The 21398-nt window shown below is 38.4% G+C and overlaps 1 protein-coding gene across 2 annotated transcripts in view; it reads left to right on the forward strand.

Moving 5' to 3' along the window:
- Nucleotides 1–21398, forward strand: part of EEFSEC (eukaryotic elongation factor, selenocysteine-tRNA specific) — a 125553-nt gene that overhangs the window by 54403 nt on the left and 49752 nt on the right. For both annotated transcript variants that reach the window (XM_066326669.1, XM_066326667.1), the window contains exon 5: nucleotides 14150–14791. In XM_066326669.1, coding sequence (XP_066182766.1) covers nucleotides 14150–14791 — 642 coding nt within the window. The remainder of the gene's footprint in view (nucleotides 1–14149; nucleotides 14792–21398) is intronic.

Raw genomic sequence — 21398 nt, forward strand, 5'->3', positions numbered from 1 at the left:
TTTTCTAATACAGATACTAAAAGTTTAAGTTACAAGGAAAACAAATTCCCAGAGATGCTGATTATCCCGGTTACCAGTCAAATAATTTGCTCAGTGTTACTATAAAGCAGACTGCTGTGATTTAATGATGGATTTAGTTGCTTAATTGTAAAAAAGGCAAGTGAAGTATCGTAAATGTGTTTTATTTTGGGATGAAGACTTTCCCCTTGTTACATTTAAAGAGCATATTAAATGCATTTCTCATATGCAATTTTTCATATGGCAATTCTACCTAGACTGAGTTTGTAGAGCTCTGATAATAATCAGAATTCTGCAATAATAAAAAATAAATCAGAGTTGGAATGGGAAAATATGTGTGCTTTTGAACCTACAGGGTTATTTTTTATCTTTTTTTTTTATTTGTTCATAAATAAAACAAGCTTTAGATTCTTTGAAGCAGACATCTCTCTGCCAATGGGAGAAGCTTAAACCAACACAGGCAGGTGTTGAGCAAATGTCTCCAATGAGGTCTCACAAGGGTTATTTTTATTAGTCTGCTCAGAATCTCACTTCTCAGGTTTGTAATTAAGTGCTGGGTGATTCTGTGGCATAAACATCCAGATGTCTACCTGTTGTTTAAATCTGATTCCAGCCAGTCTCCCAAGCAAGACTTACTTACCCCTTGTACATCCAAGGCTCACTCAGTAACTTCTCCTCAGAGCTGGAATGTTGTTGCTTCAAGGTAATTTAACTGAAAAACTTGCAAGACCATACACTTGGGGTTTTTAGTTATACCTTTAGAACCACACTTACAAAAATGTAGGTGATTTACATGTTGCAAAAACATGAATATTTTCAATCTTGTCAATTATTTTTAATATTAAAAGTCAGCAGATGGAGCCAAAGGCTTGTAGAAAAATGACTTGTGCTGAATGTATATTAAACCACAAAGCCCACTAAGTTTAACTAATAATGTTTCTACTTAAAATTTATAACAGCAGAGCTGTTTATTTGCTGCTAAACCTCACATTAGTATCCCTTTTCCATTCCCTTGTGTCTGTGCAGAGTGAGAGCTCATCCCTTCATGTAGCAGGGCCCTACCAAGACTAAAAAGAGTGAAGTTTGAGTGGGAACCTGATTTTCTTTGTAAATTTACATCTGTGCAATGTTTTCTGCAGCAGCATTCACTACTTTACCTGATGAAACGGTGTTAGATTTTGTTAATATTTTTTCTTCTCCTGTGAACATGGTAATTGGAATCCACTTTGGAGGGTTTAGACTGGAATTCATTGCAATCTTGTTTCTATTGTTGCATGGTTGGTAAGGTACTGGGGTTTCATGTTTTTCTTCTGAAATGATTGAAATAAGTCTTTACTTTAGATAAATAGACGTGGTATCCTAATAGGCTAACCCTATGCTTTTTGTAAATATTAGTGTCCTTTCAGGATTTTAAATAATATTTTCATAAAAATAAGGGGATGGGATGTTTTCGAAACAATGAGTACAGTTTATTCCATTTTTATAAAACAAAAAAAACCCCAAAGGCAATGTGGTACCTACCTTTTGTAGAAAAAGGATAAAACTATCATAGCTTTAAAATACGATATCCAAAGAGGATGCAAAAAGATGTGATGGCTGAATAGAGAATATTTCAGTGGTACAGTGATGTTTTGCTTTTTCAGACAGATAGAAAAGTGAAATTATTAAGTGACTAATAGTGGCTGTTTTGTTGAACTTCATGTAAAAACTTTTCTCCTCTAAATCAAATTTTCTGAAGGAATATGAAATGTACGTATATTACACATAGAATCTAGAGTGGGATATAAATGTATGCTTAAATATTACATGTATTTTTTGTCTCATTTTTGTTTTACTGATTCTTGAAGCTTGGCCTCTTCAGTTTGAAGCAAAGGTCTCCTTAGAGAGACTTGAGAAACTTGGCTTACTGACCAAGTTAAAAGCTTTTCTTGTTTTTATGTTTATCTTTGGCCTCATCTCTGTTTAAATTATCTTTCCTGCACTCCTGCTGTTGAAAGACAGTGATAAAACTTCCACCAGTTGTACCAACTTGCTGACTTAATTTCCTCTAATGAACATTGGCTCTAGTAGCAAGAGCTTCTAACATTGATGTTTTTCTTTCAAATGATACGGTCGGTTTTTAGTTTCAGATTCACTCTGGACTTAGTCATAGGCGTTTTTAGTAGACATTTTACTTTCAAAATGTGCTCAGTCACTTCGAATGAAATTGTATTTTCTTTTCAAACCCCTTGCATTGTGCTAGAAAAGGCATACAGGACTGAGACAGTGCATCCCAATTATATCTTTATGCAGTCTCCAAGTAACTGAACATTGCAGTATCACCATGATATTGCAGTCTCACTGTGATGTATTTTCCATATTTATATTTACTGTAGATGAACATTAATGCAACTTTTAACACAGAGAAAATAAACTGATAGCACAGGAAGGCACAGTGCTTTTTGCTATATTGGAGCTATGAGAGCTAGTGACTATGATGAAAAAAATCTGCAGATAAGGAAGCCTGATCATGAAGAAGTACTTCTAAAAAATCTGATGAAACTTTTAAAAACACGTTGCCCCCCCTGCCAACCACCAAAGGAAAAAAATCCAAACACCCAACCCTAACTATCTAGTTTCTAATAATGGAAAAATTTTGCATTGCTTGATAGGCTAGATAAGCTTCTTTGGACTGGATTTAGTAATCTCATAGAATTTTTTGTGCCCTGCACACTTTGGATTACATGTAATTTCAACTTTAAATTAAAAAGAAAAGGTTCTAGCTTTCAGGGTTTGGGAGGGAGTGACAGTTGCAGTTTTCCAGTCTTGAGTGCAGGCAGAGCAGTCATATGTGAAATCTTCTCGGAGTCCTGGAACGTTAATTTTGAAGCCTGATTGTGGTACTTTGAAATGTCATTGGCCATTTTAGTGAAGGTTGTCTCAGGAGGTGTGACTGGGCAGCTCCAGTCCTGAGACCCAAAGGTCAGGAAGTGAGAGATTCCATGAGGAAAGGAATCGAGCAGAAGAGACATACATAGAAAAAAAATGAAAAGGGAATGAAAAACTGGTTTTTGATGTGCTGCAATACTACATACAGAATTGTTCTTTACTCTGTGAAACACCTTTATGTGCCAACAGCCTACTGTTCTTTCATGGGTTTCAAGTTGCCTGTTACTTTTACCAAGCTTCTTTCCTTGGTGATTTGTTGTCATGTGTTCTTGCTGATGGCTCTGAAGCTGCCTCCTCTGTTAAACACATATGTTGCAACCCCAGTGAGCCTATTATTAAGGTTCCCTCATGGACCGCATCTAGGTTCCTTTTAAAAGACCCATAATGAATTAAAATTATTTATAAATTGACAGCTGTTTATCATGTCTTTCTCCTGACTGATGACTGTTTCCTTATCATCCATGATATGATATGCCCAGAACTGATATTTCTCACAAAATATTCTGATAGTGTGTTCTAAAAAAATGAAGCCACCAACAAAAGCAAAATAGCATTTTGTTCATAGTTTATTGTGAATATTTTGATAAACATCATAACAGCCAAGAGAATCCTGTTGAGCATTCACTGTCCCTGAGTGGTACTTGCACATCTCTGAACGATGGGCTTGTTCCCTTCCCTGAGCTGCAGTGGATTTCCTGTGTTTGTTACAGGTGTCAGCGATACTTGATACTAGAAAATGAGTCTGCTTGTTTTAAATAAAATGGATTTGCATAGGTGCTCAGAAATATTAAAATACGCTGGTGATAGTTGTAATTTCTTTGGATCTTGATGGAGGTTTTAAAAATCATGTCAATAGACTGCCAGTAAGAAGTGCCTGTGTGCAAAATGTAGAAATATTTATTCACCTGATGACAGCTGAAAGGTTTAGGCAAATAGAAAGATAATAGAAGATTAGAAGTGTTTAGAAGATAATAGTTTGTACTTCTGTCGTTTGAATACAGCTCTTGTCTGTCACTGTCAGAATATACTCGGTGTGCTTGCAGCATGTATAAGGAATTACTTCTTTTATAGTCAAACCTAAGGTTTTTCAAATTGGACAGCTCTTCCATAGCAAGTGAACAAATCCTCGAGAGGCAGAGAAGTCAAAACTCTTTGTCTACTGTAAATGCTTGTTGTGTCAGAGGTGAGGGCCCTTTTCATGAGATAATCAAAAAGACCTATGCAAACAAGCAAGAGGATTTTTTCTTTGGTAAGTCACTACAGTTACAGAGCCTGACATTTTTAGTTAGCCTTCGTGATCTCATAGGCTACTGCCAACTCTTGTGCACCACAACCCTCTTAATAAAAACGTGAGGCACTGGATACACAAATTCATAGCAGCTGTCACAGCTGGGCTGTGGTGAAGTTTGGTCAGGACCCTTTGAACTTTTTATTTCACACTAATCCCATTTAGTGTGATCAATATACACACCTCCAGCTCCTAGGTCTGTTAATTGGGTGTCAAGTGTTGGGTTGGCCTGTGTCAGGCTGTAAAATACAAAGACAGAAGAGACTGTCAGTAGGGAAGTCAAGTGTTTATTGTCTCAATGTGTAAGAGTGAAAAGTTGCCTTCCTAGCCTGAGATGTCCTTAGGGATCTTAAGGGTCTTTTGTTTCTCTCAGTAAGGTAACTGTATAGTTAAATAAAAATAGTACTGCAGCAGGGGGCTGCAGAATAATGTAAAAGATCTACTTCTGCTAATAATTTGATGCTGGAATACCTCTTTGTCTACCTACCCTCCTGCCTTTTTCTCTGATAGTAAATACACTTAATTGCTCTCATAACTGTGTTGGGTTGCTTTAAGATAGGAGTCCTTCTTGTTTTGCATGTGTATGTCTAAAATGAAGTTTCTTTTAGGACTTACCAATATTTAATTTAACTTGTGCTTTGTAGCATTCAGGGAATAGATAGGATAACCTAGATCTTCCCCATCTCAGAGAATCTCAGGAGGTTTTTTAACTCCCCCATCTTTAGTTCTCTATCATTCAGTGAAAGGTAAATATGTAGAATGATATTTCAACTTTCATACATTTTTGCGTTCTTTTATTTCAGTCTTTCAGTGACAGAAAGGACTGGGGAGTTGTGAGTAGTTTGTTTCATATCCTTTGAAGAAAACCTAAAATTTATAATCCCAGATCAGACCTTTCCTATAACTCACACAACTCATCTGTTAACTGCTTTAATATATGGCACTGGTATTTCATTAAACAACATCCAGGAATAATTAGTTCAGCAGTGATGCCTTGGAACAAAAGCCCTTGATTTCGTTTAACTTTATAAGTTGGTCTCTTTTGATCTGCAAGAACACATCTGGGGCCTTTAAGAAAGCAGAAAGAAAAATATTAAATGTTTAGTAAGGCTGTTGGTGAAGGTTTCAAAGCACAGTAACCCTTTGGTACCATGACGTAGCTCAGAAGCAAAAAGAGTGTAAATTTCTTGTTTCCTAAGCTATCACATGGCACCTCTATAGAGTAAATGCAGCTGCAATCAGAATCATTAGTGTAAACCTGAGTTTTTTTTTTTACCAGGTATCTTTGCATAAGAATTTTTTTTTTCTGCGTGAAACTTTTCACTGTACTGCTTTGTTTCTTTAATAGTTTACTATAATTAGCCAAGGTGGCAGGGATAAATCCACTTGTTCTTTCCTTAGCTGCAAGTATCCTTAGGACTTGCAAAAGTGCAGAGGATATAAATTTACTCCTCTAATCTTAATCACTGTTACTGACTTGTAGTAGAAAATTGCTTTCCAATTGAACTCTTTAAAATTTGCCACTAAAAAAATCCTTCCTCGAGGGAAAACTATAAAGATTTTGTATGCCAATTGTTTTTTATTTTGGAAACTAAAAAGTATTGCAAAAAATACTCATCTGATCGTAATGAATTCCTTTTTCTTTTCTTCTCCAAGGAGAGGTAGCCTTTGTTTTGGTTGTAATTAGTAGAAAGAATTTAGCAGCAATAGCACCATATAATTTGATTTGTACTGTTGTGTGTGTTGTGTTTGCTTGTTTGCTGTATTGCAGTGGAGTGCTGCTGTATTTATATTCCAAGCGCTTCCTAGAAAATGTACAGATCATCACAATAAATGTTAACGTTTGCCACAGCTAATGAAGCCTATCAGATCTCTCAGCAATTATTCATCACCTTTGTTTCATTTTGTAAATCATGGCTTCTATTAACAAGCTTGTTTTAGAGAAAGGACAGGAGAACTTTGTAATGAGAAAGAAAGGAGCAAAACAACTTTTTTTTCTTATTTCTCCTCTTGGCCATTCAAAATAGAAGGAAAAGAGTTGAAAATACTATTTTTCATTGCAGGTTTTATTTTTAAATGCAGCTTTATTTTCACTCTCTGTTTGTTTTCCTTAGTGAGCCTTTAACTCTAAGGTTGTGACCCAATAATGACCTCCTTTTCCACTCTCAATTGCTTTTGAACTACTCCAATAAGTAAAAAGAAATAACCCAACAGAAGGGTAACCAGATCACTGCTACCACACCAAGGAAACAGGCAGGCTTTGGGATGCTCTTCTTTAATCTCTCTATCCACAGAGCCTTCATTTTAATTTGCAAAATTGAACCCAGATCGAGAGCAGTAAAGCCTGAATACAGTAAATATTCATGCCTCAGTGATCTAGAGTGGCTCCATTACATTTCAGAGATTGGGAGAATTACCTTTTGGATTATGTATATTCATGGGCTGATTTTTATTTGAGATATAATATTACTCACATTGGGCTACATGTCGCATATTCTGTAAAAACTAGCCTTCTCACAAAGCTCCAAATGTTCCTTACACATAAAAGTTTTACTTTTTTTCCCTATAGTTTCCTCCCTTTTATGCTTTTCAAAGACTGGTAGTAAACAAATTTCTTTTAAAGAGGAAGGAAAAAAAAACGCCTGTAGAAATTCTATAAAACCTTCAACCCTGTGTTTACTGTGATTTTTTTTTTTTTGCATGTGACTTTGAAGTCTTCAGATAAAAGTATTATTATTGTTCTAAACCTATATCTATTTGGAAAAAAAATAATTCAGTTTGTTCTGTTGGAAGAAGAAAATTCCAGACAACCTTTCTTTAACCTATAATTTTGCATTGGTTTTGACTTCTTTTTTTCCTTTGAAAAATGTTTTATTGAAATATTTTTAATAAGTTGCAGAAACTTTAATTGGAATGTAAATGTTAAGCTGCTTCTGTGTCATAGTTTTACTATGGGTCTGACAGCCTCTGCATATATGCTTGCTACTTCAACTCACTAGCATTATACTATGCTTTTAAAATGCGTATTTTGCCATCTGTAGTGATAGGTGGCACAAAGAGTACCACTTAATTTAGGATATTTGATATCTTAATATTCCTTTCTTGTTACAAAAAAAGCCCCAAAACCCTGAGGTATTTTAGTCATTTCGAGATGAAAGGATTATGGTAGGTATCTGACTTCTGCATCCTTCTACACTTCCAGGGAATGTAGGGATCTGTTCCAGACATTTGATGTGTATGGTTGTTGGGCTCTTTTGGCCAGAGGACTAAAATGGTCCTCTCCTGTGTGAAAAGATTGACCCAAATCTAGAAGAGGCAAAGCAGAGAAAATAAAAGTGCAGTGGGGCTTGGCAGAGGTGAGGGGTAGGAGCCAATGAGTGTGTGAAGAACTTGTGTAACTGGGAAATGCTGCAAGGTGCTTGAGCAGCCTGATTGTGTTCTGGGGCAGAACGCAGAGACAGGAGTCGTCATGACTGGAGTGAGGTTTGGGCAGCATCTCACAACATTCTCATGTGGCACCTGGGGAGGGATGAGGTGGATTCAGGAGGGTTGGTGGGAGTTAAAAGTTGCCTGAAATGGATAAGTCTATTGGAAGCTTCACTGTGGATGAGGAAAATTGCTATGACATTATAATAATTCTGAAAAATTAGCCTTTTCCTCTTAAGAAAGTGGACATTGTTTAGTTGGTGTTTTTTTTCCCCTTAAGAATTTGGATTGTGACAAATGATGCAGTTGAGTTTATCTGCAGTGAGGCATAATGCCATGTTATATCACAAGGGTGACAAGATTACTGGAGTTTAACAAATAAATACTCTAGTAAGATAGCCTACATGTAATACAGTGGGAATTTGATGGTTTACAGGAAAAAAATAAACTCTGGACAGTTCAGTCATGAGAAGAGAATAAAGAGAGGATAGGGGTTTTTATTCAGTGCAATTTGTCCAGCCTGTACATGGGAGAGATTAGGTTCTGTTGAAAAACACTGGAGTTTATATATTTAAAGGCTAGAGGAGACTGCTTAAGCACAGAAGATCATTTAAGTTTACCTGCAAAATCTTTATCTTCTGATTTGTGACTGTCTGCATGAATACAGCATACATGTAATATAAATTAAAATTATGGTATTGAAGCAGAGTAGCATGAGAGTAAGGTCATTGACCTGCTTCTTTATTTACTGGGTGCCTAGTCATATTTTAGATGCTGGGAAAAGAAATAACCCAAATGGGTTTTAGTATCCCCTTTTATGTTGCTTTATTCCAGTGTTGCAGTGCAGGCTCTTCAGGCTCTGATGTTACTTTATCCAGAAGGAGGAATATATTAAATAAAATCTCATAGCATGCGTGTAGTGTTACATAAGCACCATGGTGGTCATACGGTGAATGCTCTTCTAAAACTCACGTTTAAAAAAATAAGTTAAAAGAATCATTCAATGTGAAATATTTTTTTTCTCAAGATGCTATATTCCTTTCCCACAAGGAGGTGAGGCCATGCAGAAATAATAGATTCTAGAAATATTCAAGGTATTTCAGCAAATTGCTACTAAACCACATGATCTTGCTGGAACCTGTAGTGGTGTGTTTTAGGGTTTTACCAGTTTTCTCTATGCATCTGTTTGTTTATACTGTTTCACAATGGTTTCTCCCTGTGCCCCCATGTTAAACCCCTTTTTAGTCTACCCCAGTGGTTGTCCGATGTCAGTAACAATTAGAGGTCCTGTCCGTCTCTTCCCAGCCTCGCCCAGAAGCCAAGAAAGTTCTAATGAGGACATCGAGGGATTGGCAGGGTCCTGGTTCTCCTCTCCCCTTTGTTCCTTGATTTGTTCTCATTTAGGTTCAGGGTCATTCCCTTCCCATTCTGGATTGGTTCCAAGCTGTATCCTCCCCACCCCCATATTTAAGGTGAGAACCAGCGAGTTCAGTTGGCTTTGGCAGGCTGACTCCTGGGTGGAACAAAGTCCCATGGAATTAATAAAACCCAGCTGAAGTCCCCCACCAAAGTCCATCCTTTATTTCTCACCACTGTTCACGCTTCTGCCGAGGCAAGGACCCACTGGATCAAGGATGTGTTCCAGGACACTGAATTGCACCTCTCCTGTAGTGCCAGTGCCAGAGCCAGCCAGGGAAGGTGGGTGAAAGCCCCAAGAAACGCACCGCGCGGCCGCAGGAACACACAAACTTGGAATTATTTCTGACTCTTTGAGGTTTCTACACTTTGTAGCTGGTCCTAGCTGTTCTTGTGATGTTGACTCAGAAGAGAAAGCACTCCACCACCTGGGCAGTGGGCAGAGTTTGCATTGTGTGATTTGCTGTTCAGTGACGTGTTATTGTCAGCTTTTGTATTATTGACACCTTCTGTTTTATCTCCATTTTATGCTGTTTTGAAATCTTGGTTAAAATTTTGGAACTGCCTAGTTACTACATGAACCACAAAGGCGTCTCAGAGAATCTAGAAAATACTTGGTACATTATTTCTTAAAATGAAAGAGTTTTTTAAATTTTGATGGAGGATGTGACTTTTTATTTCTGATGGCTCATTGTTGCTCTCTTGTGCCTTCACAGCCCATATGTCCTTTTAATGCTTTTGAACAGAGTGGTTTGCCAGCTTTATTAAATACTTGCTGCTTGCTCATCTATGGGATTTGCCTTTGCCATCCCTCATAAAGCAAAGAATGCAAGATTCTTCATGTTTAGAAGAGAATTTATAAAAAGATCTGCTTACACATAGGGAGCAGTTTTACATCTGAATTGGAGCTTTGCTTCATTTCAGTTGAAGTGCTTAAACACAGGCTGACTGAAAAGTAAAAATTTTCAGCCTCTTTGGTAGCCTTTCAGGCAAGAGGCCAGTGTAGTTTGTTATCTTCTGGCCACCAAGAGAGTATACTGGAAGAGAAAAGATGAGATATACGTTATTCTTTGTTTGAATTTATAGTAGATCAATAGGGAGGAAGGAAGTTGTCGCTTTCAGAAGCAGCAGATATGGGATGCATTTTAATCATGAAGCTGGAACTTTGCTGCTCCCCTTCTGCTTAGAAGGATGTACTTCTGGATGATACTGAGGTGATGCTTCATGTATTTGGCACTTTACTACTACATATGGCCAGTTTATACTTTTTTCCTTGGGTACTGATTCACGCAGGCTTGCACTTGGTGTATTTTTAAACCTCAGGGCTGAAATGATGCTTTCTTAATTTCAGTTCCTTCTTCGATGTAAGTTTAAAGATGCAGGTCTTAGTGACTGGGCTCTGAAGTGTGATTTTTATTTTTAAACTTGTTGGAGTCCTCCCTAATTGAAGTCAGGTAATTTCTATAATGTATATGGAATACTCCTTTTTTAAGTACTGCACTCATAATCAGTGTTTTCTCTATCATATTACTGAGACTAATTATTTTAACTTGGCAGTTTCTCATCAGCATTACAGGGAAGCATGGTTGCTGTATCTCATATCAAAAAGATGCACTCAGCATTGAGAGGCAGTAGGATGACTAGTTTTTATCTAAAGAAGTTATGAGCAATGACATATGGCTGATAACTTAATGGAAGTTGGATAAATAAAGGAAAAAAGTCTTACATATCAGTGCAAAAAGTCATTAGTGGACTTTTTCTGTATCCTATTTTCTATTAGTCTGTAGTAAACTGCTTTGAAAATCTTAGTGGGCTTTTCCTTTGGTCTTAAAGTAAGAGGTTCTCATATATTGGATATATTTGTTTATCTCAAGGACTGAACTGTTTGGGTGCTTTAGATTTCTGTTTTGTGTTTTTCAATCTGTATTTGAATATAAACTTCTTTCTCACCCTTTTTATGGCTTTTTGCATAATGCTTTAGGAACATTAATGTGATGATACAAACTAAAATTTAAAACAGGAAGCAAATCTCTGCAAATGATGTAAGATTTCAACATGTGGCTCTTGATTTATATGTTGACATATAATCTATTCCCCTGTGCCACAAGAAAACGTGTGTGAATTTCTTAGCAAAGTTTTGTAATGGTATCCCAAGTTCTCCATGTTTAACTACATGTTTCACATGCAGTAAAGCCTGTTGCTTTAAAGTTGCACTTCATATTGTTCACTTTCTATGTCTGAAGACCTAATTTTCCCACTTTGAGTGGATTGCTAAAATGTGCCTTGCATAATTTTCATGGACAATAGAAAATAGAAGTTGTTTTCCAGGCAGCATTTTGAGAACTAAAATGGGGTGCTTGAAATAAATGCAAAGACATGCCAAAGATATTTGTCATAGCTGGTCTCAGTTACAAATTCCTGTTCTTCAGGGCAGTGCTGTGAAGTATTTTACCTCATTCTGGTGGTAGAGGTGTGGACTGAGTGATCCAGACCCCAACTGCCTGCTTGAAAAATCCATTGCTGTAAAGCTAAAGAAAATATGTGAAAGCTTAGAACTCTGTCACACCTTGTAGGGATCCCTTACATAGGGAAACTAGATATGCATAAGAAAAACAAATCTAATACTGGGGGTCAGTTGCACCCTTTTCAGTGCTTCTGGGTTTGTATTTTAAAGGCCAGACAAAATACGGATGAATTTTACTGATGTACTTGAGTCTCTTGAAGAAAAACCCTACATTTGGAGTATTTTAAACCATGAGCAAATGTCTGTCAGTCAGGATCAGGAGTGAAATGGAACGAAATGCTGTACTGATGTTCATGGTCTGCTCAGAAAACAGGAAGTCAGTGATTTAAAGCTACTCTGGCTCTAGTTATTTGATGCAGTGGGTGCAGACCACCTCCCTCCCTCACTTCTCTGCTGGTTCCATGTCTAGCCTTTTGAAGGAGATGGAACTTCAATTCACTTTGGGTGATCTAATCCACCCCCCAGTCACACTCTGGCATTCTAGTCGTCAGATTCTAATTCCTACAAACATCATGTTCTTGTAACAGAGGTTATGGTCAGTTAAGATACTGCGTTGTGTGCTCCTTTGACAGTTCTGACACTGAGAACAGTTGGCTTGAATGTGTTCTTTCTCTGATAGGTATATGGAAACTTTAGATACAATAATAGACACTAATTAGAGCCAATGTAGATGGATTGATTAATAATCTGCAGGTACTGGATAGATCAGCATGAAGTGGTGATTCTCAGTAGGTTGAGTGCTGCAATGTCATTTCCTACTTGTGTCTGAGGACAAGCAGACCTGTCTGAAAGCCAGACCCGGCTAAAAGGAAATCAGGTACTTCTTGGAGCTCTGAGTGAGCACAGCCATGATGTGCAGGGCTTCCCTCCTGGGAGAGAGCTGGGCTCTGAAGCTGTGTGGCATCTGAGGATGAAGCCCAGCTCTGCTGAGTCCAGTCCTTTGGTTTGGAATTCTCTTCATCAGTGCTTGCATATTTTGGTTTTTTATTTTCAGGAGTTAGAAGGTAATTGGGTGGACTGGGATTAGAAGATGGCCTACTAAGGGACATGCAGTGGTTGGAGATTGATTTGAGAATAGTTTCAGCTGAGTAAGAAATTAAAGGCTTGAATGCTGAGAGTTGCACAGTAACATTTGGCATGAGCCTTTTTGATAACTGTAGAATTGATGCTAAGTAAAGGGAGACGGAAGAAGAAATTATGCTGAGAGCTGAGATCTGTCCAAGCAATGTTGTTGTTACATCACAGTATTATCTATTGTATATAGATAAAAACATACTAAAAAAATTATCTTTGGAAGTAAGCATTCTCAGGGAGAGTTCAGTTGGTGGATCAGAATGTTGAGGTTTCAGCCCTTCAAAAATGCTGTGTCTAACTTTTCTGTACTAAGGATTCTTGTCTGAGTACATAATATTTATTTTGGAGATTTTTTTAATGCCAAAGATACAATTTCAGTATTAAAACCTATCTAATGTGGGGACTTGAAGCAGAGTGGTTACCTATCCAAGCATTCAGCAGTAGTACAAATGCAACAGGTGGCACTATGAATATATTACCAGATAAAACTTTCGGTTATATGCTACTTGAGGGGATGGGTGTGCTTTTCAAGGGTGATGGTTTGCTGAACTGGAAAAGGAAAAAAGACAAAAATGAATCCTTTTTAAGCTAAACTGGTTTAGTCTGATCAAGCTGAGCCTAGACTGATCTCTAAAAGCTTAATTATTATTCTTTCCTTGAAATAAGTAATGCAATAGCAAGCTCATTAAGGCCAGAATTTGATAGCATCTGGGAACTTTTAGTATTAGTAATGATTGTGTTTCCCGTTTCCTACAATATTCCTGAGATATGGAGCCCCACATTTTAGTGACAGCAATGCTAGCTATATGTTTATGAACATTCAAATCTTCCTAAGAAAGCTTTGAGGATTTTCTTTTTTAGTATATGGAATACTGTAGACTACAAAAGGGGGGCTTTTGTACTACTGATTATTTTGTAGTGATGGTTCACGGGAGTTCATTGTGCTTGGTGCTGTGCAAATGTGAGGGTTTTTTCTCTGCATATTTTACAGTTTATTCAACCACGTCAAAGAAGTGTGTGAAAGGATTTTCATGGAAGGGGTGGGAAAGCAGACACCTAGGTGCATGAATGGGTATTGTAGTGCTATACTTCTGATGTGGAAGATGCTTGAGGGAGTATATTTAAACTATTGCACAGTGTGGGTATACCTGATTATTTGCAGATAGTATTGTGGGTACTGCAGCACAGATGATGTAAATGTCAACATAACTGAGGTCATTGATAATCCTCAGTCTCATGAACAGAAGAAGAAGCTAGGAGGCTCAAATAGGTGATAATTTTAAGTGATGGAGTTCTCAGACTATTGGCTTTCTACTTTTTGAGTTGTGGACTCTTCTAGAAGATCAGTCTTACAAGACAACAGGGTGTCATGTGTGTCTAATATATCACAATATAAGCACATATCATGTGACATACATGTATGTGAGTACTTATAATGCAGTCATATGCAATTTTTGTCCCCCTTTCATCCATAGGTGACAAAGAAGGTCAAGTCCATGCAGATGTTCCATACTCCTGTGACTTACGCAATGCAGGGTGACAGAGTAGGTGTCTGTGTGACCCAGTTTGATCCCAAACTGCTGGAACGAGGCCTGATTTGCACCCCAGATTCACTTCACACCATCCATGCTGCCATAATTTCCTTGAAGAAAATTCAGTATTTTCGAGGAGCTCTTCACACTAAGGCCAAGTTCCACATCACAGTTGGTCATGAAACAGTTATGGGAAGAGTGATGTTTTTCAGTCCAGCCCCTGCTAACTTCAATGATGAAATTCAAGAAAATGTTTTTGATTTTGAAAAAGATTATCTTTATCAAGAGGAATATTTATCCAAGGACTCAGTTTCTTCAGAGGAGAACAAAGAAAATGACCAGGCAGGAGAAGTCCAGCTCCCAAAACAACAGTGGGCTTTACTGGAGTTTGAAAAACCAGTCACTTGTCCTAAACTGTGCCTTGTGATTGGCTCTAAGCTGGATACAGATATTCATGCCAACACCTGCAGGCTGGCTTTCCATGGGGTACTGCTCCAAGGCATGGAAGACAAGAACTACACAGAGACTTTCCTTCCAAAGCTGAAAGTGTACAAACAGAAGCACAAAGAAGGACAAGTGGAAAGGGTAAGCTGTCTCTCTGTGCTGTGTATGGGAACTGGAAATATTTTTCCTGTGCATATGTTGGTGGGATGTAGAATTGTCACTGCTATGTTCCAGGGCCATTACATGGGTTTTTCTAATGTGTGTATTACACCTGGTCTGCTTGCAAACAGGAATCATTGTTTGAAGGGACTGGTTTATTCAGTGCAATCCAGTGTTCAGTAATTTGGTGCTGTTTTTTCACTGATCCTTCTGGAGTCTGATCACTGTGTTCCTCTCAGAGACTGACTTTGTGCACCTTCTTAAGTGACAAAAAGTCCAGTTTTCCATTGATGTTTTTTACACAGTCTGCAGTATATTGAAAATGTAAAGACAATGGACAACAAAGTATGATTTGGTTAAATAACACAAGTACTTATTTTTTTTGTATCTTTACATTTTAATAAATAAGAGCATTTATTTTAGTAGGCATAAAGAAATTTCCTACAGGGTGCTTTACAGGTGATAGCATGTTGAAGTTGGAATCAGGTTCATGACATGGAAAACTTAAGCCATGCCTAATGCATGTTGTTGCTGTGTCACAGATAATCATCATCATCATCTGCTATCATGCTTGTATTTGACCCATCTCAGTGTGGCAGAAAACAGAGATGCCTTCTGGAGGAGTTAGGAGCTGCAGTGAAAATTAAAGGGGATTTGTTTGTACTCTGCTGTCAGAGCTGGGAGAGATGCACTCTGTAGTGGTTGGTGTTAACTGCTGGCATTGGTTTGGCCTTGGTGGTGGTTACCCTTCAGTCAACAGTGGAGAATCACTTATTTGTACATTGCATAGTGGAGTTTTTCATGATGAATGGTATAGATGGAGATGTACAATGTATAAATAACTTAATTGTTTACCCCTTAGTAAACACAGTTGATGCAAACTTCAGCATTTGTTTCCTTGATGTATGACAGGTGATCTGTCAAATATTTAATATTAAATATTAAAGAACTCCTTTAATTTCGATTTTCCTAACTCAAAACTTCATTGTTGGAACAAAATGTTTAGCATTCTTTTTTTCAAAATTCCATGAAGCTGAGTTGAGGATTGCATAATATCTCTCCTTAATTTGCTGTAGGAGACTAAACACTTGGCATATGATACTGTGTTTGCTATGTATAATGCAGACTCCCTGAATATTGTTTGTTCGCTTTACTAATTTAATAGTAGGAAGATCCGTGCTAGGGCATGATTACTGAGGTTCTTCAAAAGGCCTCGCTAAATTAATTGATCAATTCATATTCGACTAATTCGTATTTCTTCCTTTTTTCCCTGAGGTTTTTGTTGAATTTTTAGCTCTTTAAAAAAAAAAAAAAAAAAAAAAAGAAAAAATGAGCTTCTCCTTTGAATTTTTACTACTGATTTTGAAGGCCTTTTATTTCAAAGGAATGACAGACCTATGGCATTGTGTTGGTGTTTTGAATTCCAGTTTTGCCATTAGAAAAGGGAGGGAGGTAGGAGGGGAATGTCTGTAGCTTTCTGAGCTTTCTGAATTTTATCTTTGTTTATATGAGTTACCTGAAACACCCAAAATCTGCAGTCACTCTTCACAATTTTGGTAGCAGGTATATTGGCAACAGAAGTTTGTGTGAGCCGTGGAGACAGATGCTTTTCTCTAACTGAGGTGAATTGGTCTCACATTCTTTATTTTTGTTCCAAATACGTGGCACTGATCTGTGGCACTTAAAAACTTGCAGACTACCAACTGTGTGAGTTATGCAATGAAATTAACAGTTTGCTGTTAGCCCTAATCATACAATTTCAGTTGGTTTTATTTTGCGTTTTTTCGAACATTTTTTTTCAAAATGTTTGCCAGTTTTTATATTCTGCTCTTGATTTTACTGTGTAAATAATGGAATAACATGAATCAATTACACATACTTTATTTTCTGGCACAGACAATAACCAATGGACATGCTTTATTTAATATTTGATGAACAGAATAATTTATTATGCTACGTTAATGAACTATTTTATCTTCCTGTGCCCTTTAACATGTAGATCAGGGAGGCTTAGTATTTTATCCTGCCTTTATACCACAGTGTCCCCTATATATGTGCCTTGATCACTGTGTGTATGGATGCTAATTGGTCCTGTAAAGGGACAGTTGCCATTGAGTAGTTTCTGCAGCTTTGTTTGTACCCAGATTCTGCCTCCCGTGGTACTGCAGATGCTTGGAGCTGGCGGTTTTTCTGATGCATTCTGAAGGGATGATGGAGCAAATACTGTAGGAAAGGCTCATGGTGTAAAGTCCCAGGAGCACTCAGGGACTTGGAAGAGTTGGTTGGTAGAGGATTGTGCCAGGTATGAAGGGGCTGCTGGTGAAGTGCTTACAGCCGAGGTAGCTGCTGGTGAAGTCTGTGCTTTGCAGAGCACAGCAGCAGGAACAATTGGGTGGTACAGAGACTTATTTTAGTACACAAAGTCACCAGCTAATAGAAAATTTGAATCAGCTGGTCCCACCCTGCTGCTGATGGATGGCTGGAGATTAGGATCACTTTTTTGAATTTAGGGTGTCTATCCTTGGCACTGATACAGGAAAATTTCTTTCTCTGTTGAGCGAGGAAGCTCCCCCCGCCTCACCTTCCCTGGAGAGGCATAAAATAATAATAATTAAAAAAATACACGTTACCTTCACAAGAAGTTAACTTCTCCTTCAGAGAGTTCTGCTGGGGAAAATTAGCTTCATAGCTTCCTGAAAAGCCAGGAGAAAGGGAGGCAGGGGCTGTGACGTTCTCCTCCCCGGGTTCGCGGTACAAACACGCTTCCACAACTGGCATGGGGTGGAATTATTCAATAGTGCCATTTGTAAAACACTGCTGCTAATCTGATGTGGGGTCTCCTAAGCCCCCCTGCTTGCTGCTGGAATTAAAACAAATTCCCTGCAGTTTAACTACGAGTTTACCCAGGAGAAATCAGGCATTTATGGTTTGGCTTTTTGTTCCTATTCTGATTACTTTCCAAGCACTGATGGAATAGTAAGAACTGTAAATTCATTAAGTTTCAGCATCACAGTATTTTTCTTGTGTGCCCCTTGTGCATGGCACCCTTCTGGACTGTAAGGGTAATTTTTTTTTAATAAAACAAGAATATTTATTCTCCAAATTTTTTTTGTCTTTCTGCAAGAAAGCGTGACATTTTTCCTGTTTCACGTAGAAATCAAATCCATGGAAAATATGGCATTTACTACACAATATTTGTAAAAAATCATACTTTAGCTAGCAAACCATCTTCAAGTAGTACATTTTACTGAAATTTCATGCCTAAGCTTCCTGTTTTTTCTCATGTGCTGAAATTTGACTACTGTTGCTCATCAGAATCTTTGCATTTACCTGCCTTCAGTGTATCCTTGTTAATTCATCTACTGATTTTTTCAGAGGGAAGGAGGGTAGAGGGGAATGTGCGTTTCTGTGATCTACTACATGATCTGTGAGAAGTCAGTGTTGTCTGAGGTGCAGCTTAGTCCATGAAATTGAGGTGCTGGGATTGCATCTTGGTTACTAAAAAGTTGCATGGTTCTACTGCAGTGATGGGTTTTATCTGGTATTCAACCATTTGATATTTTTGAGCTGTCACAAAAATGTGTGAATGCTGTTTTGCTTTAGACCATGGGGGGTTTTGTGTTTAAGTATGTAAGTTTTAAGGAAAATCAAAATATTCTATTTCATCAGAACTAAGAGGACAGTGGCAGAGGTTGCATTTGCTTAACTTGATGGTTTCAAAAACAGTGTGAAATACTAGTCCAGCTTTCTCTTTCAGAGAGGACTTGAGAGAGGGGAGAACTTCAGTGGGAGGAAATTTTTGTCAAGAGCATGTCTGCTGTGGAGACAGAGACTGTCGCCCTCTAGACATTTCATTTTTGCAAACCCTTGGCTGCCTGACAAATGTGCTTTCAATAGGAAAAAGCTAGGCTGGCAACAAGTGGCTTGTACTGATAAAAAGGTAAAGGACTGCTATTGTGAACACCACTGCAGCTCTAAGGACCGTGATGTGGGAATCTTGGTTGAAAAAAGGGCAAATGTGTGTGAAGGAAGTTTTGTCCCTCTGATTTGACATTCAGTGCTGGCGGTGGATGTGGGCTTGCTGAACTGCAGCAGGTCAGCAGCTCCTGGAGTTGGAGACAAATTACAAATATAAGCAGCAACTGTTGTCCTTGGTCTTGTGCTTCTGGAGACCGGCTGTTCAGCGTTCAGCTCTTCACAGTTCTGTGGGCAAAGAGACTTGTACTAATCCTAACATCATCTCTGAAATACCGTATTTGAACCTCTTTGTAGCCTTGCAGGTTAATTCCAGTCTGACTCATGAAAGCAGTTACTCAGTTCCTGGAATAAATCCTTTATATTTGTAACATTATTTGCTCTTTGGCTTCCATGAACATACAGGTTGGAGTGCAGAAAGTTTCAAGTGAAAGGTGAACCACAGGAGTGCATCATGCTTTCCTGCATGACTCAGATATTCTGCCTGTTTTGAAAATGTTTGCACGAGCTGGATTTATCTTAGGATGGTTGCCACAGGGTCCTGTTGTCACGGGTACTCATAAATCCGTAGCTCTGTGGCAGAAACAAAAGGAGAAGGAAAACTCTGCCTTGCACAGTGTGAGCAGCACCTTCTGCACTTTCAGGCTTTTGTAGTGAAAAATACACATGTGTTGGCTGGAATGGTTTTCCATTTAAGCAGAATGCTTTCCTACCCTAATGACTTGTCTTTTATAAAGTTACTTTATCTGTCTTCCTCTGTCAGTTTGAGGAATTAATTCTCTCTATTTCAAATTTTTTAATGGGTCTTTCTCATTATTTGCTTTCCTCTTTAGGCTTTATTTGATGGTAATCACGGTGCAATGATGTCCTGATTTTGTTCATAGCCACTTTGTTCACTGGTTTTGTGGTTGCTGGATAGTGAGTTTTCTTGCTGTTCTCATTCTCCTGGGGGCAGAGGCCATCCTGTAGCCAGCACGCTTAGTTGTTAGGGTTGCCTGTTGCTTACTAACAACATGTTACTAGTTGTTTGAATATTGGTGTGATCTAAGTGTCACCAAGGAGAAACACATCGTTGGAAGAGGAAGGAGTGGAAGCTGGGTAAGTTACCAAGATCTTGATCAGTGCATCTCTTCTGAAACCTGAATGGTAGAGAGAAAGCTTGTCTTTCAGCATCTTTTAAAAGTGTTGGGCTCTTTTCTCTTCTTCCAGCAGGATAGGAGGAGCTCTGTCAGAGCAAATGCATTACTTGAGTGGTCAAAGGGAAGGTCTTCGTCACCATCACTTCACAGATCTCTCTGGCCTTTCAGAAAGATAGGGTATTGCGGAGATGAGTGAGTGCCAGTATAGCAACTACAGGAACTACGAGAAAATGATATTAAATTTGTTGATGACCAGCAATGACCCAGACTGTCCCTTAGGGAACTAGACATTTTCAAAAGCAGCAGTTCTAAAAATGGTGGTTTTTTAAAAACTATGAGCACTATTTGAGTGGAAACAGCCCATTTAGTTACTGAGCACATGCCAAGTTTGTAGTAGCTCAGCCGCACACTTAAGCAGACTGCTAAAGCAGTCTGCAAAGGAGGAAAAAGGGACTTGCCCATGAGTGAATAGGAACATCTGATGTGATTCAGTTAAGGGATGAGATGAGTTCTGTGAAGGTTACCCCTTTGTTTGGGGAGGCAGTAGGTTAGTATAGGAGTACCAGAGTATTCCTGTCTGGAAAGATTCCTGGCTAGTGGGTCATTTATAAACAACACTGGTACTTTTTTCACTTAATCCTTTCCAGATATCTTAATATATTCTGTAATGCCAGAATTTGTTTCTGAGTTGTGCCTATAGACTGTTTTCAAAGTATATGTGACAGAAATAACTTCCTTACATTTTCTCTTGTATGGTTGCATGGTGCTGCTGTGGATGAAGATAATTAAATTTTACCACCTTGGATAGTTAGACTCTTCCATCTGACTTATTTCTAGGTACAGGATGTTTCATTGTCTTAGTAGAGCTAATGTTGCATCTGCTCTTTTCTTACAGTGACAGTGCAGTGCCAGGGGCATAGCAAGTAAAACCCTGCATCAGCCAGGTGCTTTCTGGTGACTGAGATGCGGTGTGCAGACTGATAGGGGCATAATGTGAGTGTAACAAGGCCAGACTGTGAGATCTGATTGAGTGCTGCACGCATGCACCAGCAGTGACCTGGGCTGTCTGCAGAACCCCGTGTGACTCCAGCTGGGAGAAGTGGTGGATGTCACTCCCATCATCTACTGTAAACATGCAGACGCCACAATTACTGTTTTTCCTGCTTTGAAGTCTGAACATGAGTTTGTTTGGTTCTGCTTGGCTGCTGATGGTATGCTAAATACAGTAATAATACAGAGACGAAGGCAATCAGGTGGACAAAAGTGCACAGCACATTCACTAGTTAAAATAGGAATATAAAAGATGCATTTATTTATTGGCTCATTCAGTTTTTCAGTAAAAGAATTTGAGAAGCTTTTTGGGGGAAGGGAGAAGGGAGGGCATACTGCCAATTAAACGTAAATACCATTTCTCCTAAACCGTGCTGAGAAAAGGATGGTGATATTTCCCAATATTTCCTAACTCAGCATGTGGA

This window comes from Sylvia atricapilla, chromosome 11 (assembly GCF_009819655.1).
Source record: "Sylvia atricapilla isolate bSylAtr1 chromosome 11, bSylAtr1.pri, whole genome shotgun sequence".
Classification (NCBI taxonomy): Eukaryota; Metazoa; Chordata; class Aves; order Passeriformes; family Sylviidae; genus Sylvia; species Sylvia atricapilla.